Source organism: Ipomoea nil, unplaced genomic scaffold (assembly GCF_001879475.1).
Source record: "Ipomoea nil cultivar Tokyo-kokei standard unplaced genomic scaffold, Asagao_1.1 scaffold3069, whole genome shotgun sequence".
NCBI classification, from domain to species: Eukaryota; Viridiplantae; Streptophyta; class Magnoliopsida; order Solanales; family Convolvulaceae; genus Ipomoea; species Ipomoea nil.
This window is the reverse complement of record NW_017619497.1, coordinates 8931968-8939806: the sequence shown is the minus strand read 5'-3', so window position 1 is coordinate 8939806 and position 7839 is coordinate 8931968. Positions and strand designations below refer to the sequence as shown.

At 33.9% G+C, this 7839-nt stretch overlaps 1 protein-coding gene across 2 annotated transcripts; it reads left to right on the top strand.

Moving 5' to 3' along the window:
• Positions 1–366: 366 nt before the first annotated feature.
• Positions 367–4580, top strand: LOC109164926 (WAT1-related protein At1g25270-like). 2 transcript variants are annotated; one of them, XM_019313484.1, is made up of 9 exons: positions 367–546; positions 684–904; positions 993–1055; positions 1180–1296; positions 1379–1631; positions 1729–1887; positions 2033–2184; positions 2575–2865; positions 4545–4580. In XM_019313484.1, exons 2-8 carry the CDS (start codon positions 699–701, stop codon positions 2834–2836), a joined length of 1212 nt encoding a protein of 403 aa, XP_019169029.1. In that variant the 5' UTR covers positions 367–546; positions 684–698; the 3' UTR covers positions 2837–2865; positions 4545–4580. The 2 variants fall into 2 exon arrangements, with proteins under 2 accessions (XP_019169029.1, XP_019169028.1); XM_019313483.1 differs by lacking the exon at positions 4545–4580 and having other exon boundaries at positions 2575–2933.
• The last annotated feature ends 3259 nt before the right edge of the window (positions 4581–7839 follow it).

Here is a 7839-nt window from a genome sequence, read left to right as displayed (position 1 = left end):
CGCGTCTAGAACGTCACCAATTTGTCTTAATTCTTGATGGATTGAACTATTGAACATTAAACCTTTTTTTTTTAATAATAGACGTCAATATAATATTCAAATCCGGAAATATCATCAAATATTATAATTCCAACACATTACACATGTATTTAGGAAAAAGCTAGATGTACAAAAGCATGTAACTAGCTATATATAATATTATTATATTTTGATTAAAAACTTAAATTGTCTTATTATTATTATTTTTACACTTATTATATTATTATTATTGTTATATATTTCGTGAGAATTAAAGGTGTACAAAACTAAATTCTCCTGCTATGCCTCCCTGAACTTCCTAGCTAGCTAGACATCTCATCAACTCCTTTGACGATTGCCTATTTATATCACTTCTATCTTCCTCTGATCTCCACTACTCCAGTCACAATCTCCGGCCGGCCAGCCCCGCAGCCACAATCTCCATCTCCGGCCGGCAAATATTCCAAGAAACCTTGAATTCTACCCTCCGGCGCCGCCTCTGCAACCACCAACACCGCCGGAAAACATGTGCGTCATGGCCGGATACGTTCTTGGGCTTTTCTTGATGATCTTTTGGGTTTTCTGGAGCGAACATGCAAGCTAATTAAGGTGTTTAATTTATGGAGTTATATATATACTTACGTAGTGATTTTGGCGCTTTACAGATCATATCGTCGGAGATGATGATGATGATGAGAAAAGTGTGGGATTTTGTTGATGAGATGAAGCCGGTTATGATGATGATGACGGTTATGGTAGCGTTCGGTGGGATGAGTGTTTTCTACAAAGTGGCTTCAAATGATGGGATGAGCTTGAGGATTCTTATTGCTTATCGTTTCATCTTTGCTGCTGCTTTTATTCTCCCCATTGCCCTCTACACCGAGAGGTATCTATATATATATATATATATGCTTAATTATTTTATCCCTTTTTAATCACACTTTTATATATTGTTGCACCATTAATTCTTACAGAAAGACCAGGCCTAAGCTGACTTGGATGATTCTCTTACAAGCCTTTTCTTGTGCATTATTTGGGTATGTAATTCAGAACCCTTTTCCATGTTTTAATCTCAAGTATTATTAAAAATTAAAAAAAAATAATTATTTAATTTTTTTTTTATTTACTTGAATTTATAATTAAATTGAGTCGTGCATGCAGGGGTTCAATGGCTCAAAATTTGTTTGCAGAGAGCTTAGTCTTAACCTCAGCAACGTTTGCCACTGCCATCATTAACCTCATTCCGGCTTTTACCTTCATCTTAGCCCTTCCCTTCGGGTATATCCTTCAATTCGGTATCAAAATAAATATGTACTTACACGGATTACGTCTTATATTAACTAATAACGTGTTATATTAGATTGGAGAAGTTGGGGCTGAGAAGGAGAGCAGGGCAGGCAAAGTTGATGGGAACACTAATAGGGATTGGGGGAGCAATGGTGCTAACATTCTATAGAGGGAAGGAACTTAAAATCCGCCCAACTCAATCCCAACCGTTGCTAGACAATAGAAATGGACATGTAATATTGCACGAGGACCCTCATTCTCACATTTTGGGTGTTTTACTAGCACTGGCCTGCGTTCTCTCCAACGCGATTTCCTTAATTATTCAGGTACTATACACATCTTAATTAAGATATAGTAAGCTTTGATCAAGCCGATCAGCTATGAACAACCTAATAAGCTGGTTTACCTTTTGGTGATGTTTAGGCTAAGATGAGCGAGTTGTACCCTTGCCACTATTCCAGCACGGCCTTGATCACCATCATGGGCTCACTCCAAGCTGCAGGGTATGCACTTTGTACCGAGAGGGATTGGAGCCAATGGAAACTAGGGTGGAACATTAGACTCCTCATAGTTGTTTACGCGGTAAATACACTCATTTTTCTCTTTCAATTTTATTCTATGTTATAAAATATTCTTATTTAATTTTACCCCATATAATCCTTAATAGTGATCACAGATTTCCCTTATTTAATATTAAAGATGGAGTTATTGAATTTTGTGTTTGTAGGGGGTGGTGGCCTCTGCATTGGCCATATGTTTTATGATGTGCAGCGTGCGCATGAGAGGCCCATTATTTGTATCCGCCTTCAACCCCTTCATGCTCGTCTGCGTCGCCATTACCAGCACATTGTTCCTCAAAGAGAACCTATACTTGGGATGGTATATAATTAATATTCTACTTATAAGTTATATACAATGCTCTTTAACTTGTGTGTGTGTATGTGTATGTGTGTGTGTGAGGAAAATTTCAAATTTGATATTTTAATCCTTACTGTTTAGGTAATTTAGTTCATCGTTTTCAATGTTTAGAAATCCAATCCTTCAATCATTCACAACATTGTAAATCTGGTCCCTCGTCAGTTAAAAGTCTTCGGGAGATGTGTGTAAAATTCAAATTAAAAAAAAAAAAAAAAAAAAACCATGCCAAACTCTAAAACGAATGAAATATTAACAATAGTTAGCAAGGAATCGGAATAACAATATAATAATATATGAAGCAATTATGAGATTTATTGATGATCACATTATGCATTTAATTTGTTGTGACAGTGTGATTGGAGCGGTGGCCATAATCGTGGGGCTATATATGGTGATATGGGGGAAGCAAAAGGAAATGGAGGGAGTATCATCCAAGTTGACGCCGTCAACAAGTTCCGGCGACGACGAAGAAGAAGTTCCCAACGAGAAAGACGTTAACGTTGGCAACAACCTTGTTGCCGTTGGGCCCAATTTGATGATGATGTTGGGAGCAGAAGAAGTAGATGTTGATGAGGAGGAGAAGGGGATGCGTAAAGGAGATTTTAATGTTTAGACTACTTTCTTGGTAGTAATCAACAAATTGTTAATACAATAACAATGTTAATTAGGTCAAATATACTACTAATGTTGGTTTAATTTGTTATTGCAGTTAATTACACTATTAACTCGCAAGGATGTAACTTTGAAATATTTGGGGTTAATTCAACCATATTAACTATGCCATGTGGAAGAATTTATATCATGGACTAGAGTCAACATAGCATTATGGACATTAAATCGAAACGACGAGATACATAATTTATACTCGTAAGGTACATAATTTCAAAATACAAGACACAACAAATCATAACACAATACACATACACATGTTTTATACTTAGCTTATTTTTCAAATCTGATTTAGGTACATAATTTGTTTCATAGGCACAAAATTTTACAATACAAGATACAAAAATTCATAACATAAGATACATTTACTAATTTATTTCATGTACATAATTAATACTCTTAACGTACAGAATTTTATAATAGACACAAAAACTCACAATACAAGTTATATACACATGCACCAAGATCCACACTACATTGTGAACTATGATCCATTGTATAAGGATTGATATTGTGCTCCACTCCTGGCCTCATATAATACCTCGTAGGCCGATACTTAAAATCAGCAAGCGATCAAGTTGTTATACCATGGACTAGGGTCCACCTTGCAAAGTGGACCATAGTCCTAAACAACGTATAAATTATGTATTTTTAGTATTAGAATTGTGAACTTCTAGAATATAAATTGTGTTTCTAAGTCAAAACATAACAACGGTAGAAGGGAAATTGTGAATACAATACATGATCATCAAATCTTACTCTATTAATATTGTGTGACTGCACTATTTGAAAAAAACTTGTGAATACAAAACAAGGTAATCAATACATATATGTTAAAATTGTGTATTTATAGTATTTAAATTGTGAAATTTTAAAAGGTAAATTGTGAATATTTATATATAATTTATGAACATTTGAATGCGGGTTTACAGAATAATTCTCAATCCTTGGGGCATTCACTTTTGAGTTTGGTTACATTAGAATCCAATAAGAAATGTGTGTTGATTTCCTTAGCTTTCGTGGACATGAATGGCCCAATACACTATATTATGTAGCCGGATCGTGTATACTTGAAAACTATTTGACTTTGAATGTTATACTGTGCAACCGTGTGTATCATGTAAGGTGCACACAATTTCAATTCATAATTTTTATACTGTAAATTTATTTTAGATTCATAATATATATAGAGTTGATGTCAATCAACACCAATATCACTGGTTCTGAGTACTACAACTAACCCTAAAACATTGGAGAAGTTTTAGGTTAATTAGATTTGTATATGATACTATGACTCTATGAGGACATTATATTGTCATCATAGTTTCTAATACAAACTTAAAACTTTTTTCATTCGATTTTGGGTTGCAACCGGTGAAATATGCACTAATAAGTATCATATAATTTTATTTTTTTGCATATATATATATCCGGCTTCTCAATTATTGTTCTCAACGTTATTAACCACTCAATTAATAACCTTCGGTAACTAAGTGTGAAATTTTAAAAGGACATATATGTGCAAAACCCTAAAACCAAATTGATAGCACTGGAAACAATTGAGAGTCTAGATTTCTAAATATTAAAAATGAGAGTGATTAAATTATATAACAAGTAACAATTGAAAATTAAAAGTGTCATTATAATCTGTGATCTATTAAATATTAATCAATAATTTGTGAATACAAGATCAATAATGTTAACTAGGTCAAATATACTAGCTGGAATGTTTGTTTGTTACTGGGCTTAATTAGACTACTAAATACCATGAATCCGTAATACGATTCTATATAAACTCTTCAAGAAATTGTGGAGTAGTATTAGATTTAAGAGGATACATATTTGTCTTAATTAAATTTATGAACTATTAATATGGAATTCTCATATGTTTTAATTACTTATTCGACTATTATAATTGTTATGACATAATAATAATAACAAAAAAATTCCCTACTAGAGGTCTAGAGCCTATGAATCTCTAATAGATGATAGTATATATATCAGTTATTAGTTATTACTTAAGGCTTACTTTCAACCGAGAGCAATGACACTTTGTACGACATAGAAGTGAACAATGTAATATTGGGTTTCTAAGTTAATTTGGCTCAATTTATGTTTTCATGTGTCTGAGGTCTAGTTAACCTAGTCTAATCCAAATAATAATTAGAAAAATGACAAGTAATCGATCAACTCATTTGAATTGACACTATATAAAGAGAGGGAGAACTGAACCTGAAAAATGAATTTGAAAAATATATTTTGAGATTTTTTTCGAAAGATAATTTCGAACAAAATTATCTTCTTCTTTTTTTTACCAGAATACATATTTTTCTTTATCAACATCATATTTTATATGCACAAACACTAAAAATCTTTTTAAAAAATTTCTGAAAATTATTTTTCAAGTTTTTTTTTTTGAATTATTTTTCAAGTTTCTAAAATACCCTAGTTACATATCCCGGCCACTTTCATAAGAATACTCTTAAAAAAACTACCAAAAAATATCTTCATCAAGAGAGCAATTAAAGACGCCCAAGCATGCAAATTAAAATGCTTTCACCAAAACACATTATCATTATCAAATATTTGATTCTAATTCTGATTCGATTCTCACGTGTAAACCAAACACACCTTAAAATGTGTTAAAAAATTAAAGGAGAGGGGGGGGGGGGGGGGGGGGGGAGGAAGAATAAACAACGCAAACTTAATTCCACTAAAGGTTAAGTAGATTAATTAATATTGGTTGACAGCGTAGATGTGCCAAATAATATGGATGCTTCATCTTTCCAACTTTTTTTGCGTGAAACAAATTTGAGTTTTTTCACCTCATCTAAAGTACCGCACGTTTCTACCACTATACATGCATATAAATTAAAGTCCTACATATATATAGGCCGGAATTCAGAAGCAAATTAAACTCTCCACCTTTCCCTTTTGCTCAAATAGTTGACTTAAGGGCTGGGGTTACTAATATGATATGTGATAAGATCTCATATTAATTAGTTTGATAAAAAGATTATGAGTGGTACTTAAACTTAATTCAGGATTGCTAAGCGACATACATGGTCTATAATATGGTCCAAAGTCGATTTTATAAGAAAAGAAAGGGTCAACTATTATGTAGTGTGATAACACTTCTGTTACCATTTCAAATAGATGATCTGATCTATCACAGAATGAGTTAAAAAGATTGGGAAAGTATAAAACAAATACTAATTTGTAAGTATAAATTCAGTGAACATACATGTGCCATATATCGACGTTGCAGGCTTACCTAACACCACGTTTACACGATAATAGTAACCATCAATATAATGTGAAAAATAACCTTTTTGGTAATTATTATCATTCACTTATGCATTGATTTTACTGCTTTTGGTTGAATATTAACCTTACTGGTCAAAAAGATCAACAAGAGGAAGGTGGCAGCTAGCAAGACGTAGGTGCGTACGTAGTTATTTATATTATGTTTTTTACCACTACTTCCAAATCTTATCAAGTATCGGATAATATTTTGCTAAGTTGTCTTTCCACTAATGTAATATCTACAAGCGGAAGCTAATGACTCTTTCACTATGAACCCTTTTTTGGCATTATTGCTTATTAAGCTCTTTTCTAAGTTGCTCTTCTATCATGGCCACACCACTATTTGGACAACTAAGAGCAAGAGACTCATTTACTCTTGACCTTTTTCTTGACATTGGGTAGTTTTGACATTTTTTACTCTACATATTAGGCAGGGCCGGTAAAGGGGTTATGTCTAGTATGGGTGACTGAGAAATTATTAGGCGGAGGCCGATAAAGTCCCTAACTTGTCTTGAACAATGTGATAAAGGTCTATAAGTAAATAAATAAGTTGCGTCTTCGCTACTAGCAATAGCTTTTCGCGTGAGTGGTAAACGCTTAATCTTAACAAGTGGTTGGTACTAGGAGGGCGAATTGTTAGGCGGAGGTTGGGCCGGTAAAGCCCCTAAGGGCCAAGTCCAACACCTAGCCTATCAAACATCACAATCAAACAAGCTAAGACCATGTCAAATCATATTGAATCTTGGACTTTCTTCGAATAATAGGTATTATAATCTCAATACATGTATTTAAGAAAAAACTATTAGGTATACAAAAGCATGCAGCTAGTTATAGGCTCAAACTCACAATTGGATGCTATTGGCTCTATTACATTGTAGTATCTTTTCCCAATTGCTCGAATTCACAACCTTCTAAATAAAAGTCCAACCCAGGTACCATTACACCACATAGTCTTGATATTAAAAACTTAAATTGTCTTATTATTATTATTTTTACATTTATTATATTATTATTATTGTATGTTGTTATATATTTCGTTAGAATTGAAGGTGTATGTATAAAACTAAATTGTCCTTCTATGCCTCCCTGAACTTCCTAGCTAGACATCTCAACTCCTTTGACGATTGCCTATTTATATATATCACTTCTATCTTCCTCTGATCTCCACTCCAGTCACAATCTCCGGCCGGCCAGCTAGCCACAATCTCCATCTCCGGCCGGCAAATATTGCAAGAAACCTTGAACTCTACCCTCCGGTGGGCGCCGCCTCTGCAACCACCAACACCGCCGCGCGCAGCACCACCTTTCTTCCATATATATATATATATATATATATATTCAAGAAGTTGGGAAAACATGTGCGTCATGGATACGTTCTCGGGCTTTTCTTGATGATCTTTTGCGTTTTCTGGAGCGAACATGCAAGCTAATTAAGGTGTTTAATTTATGGAGTTATATATATATATACTTACGTAGTGATTTTGGCGCTTTACAGATCATATCGTCGGAGATGATGATGATGATGATGAGAAAAGTGTGGGATTTGGTTGATGGGATGAAGCCGGTTATGATGATGATGACGGTTATGGTAGCGTTCGGTGGGATGAGTGTTTTCTACAAAGTGGCTTCAAATGATGGGAT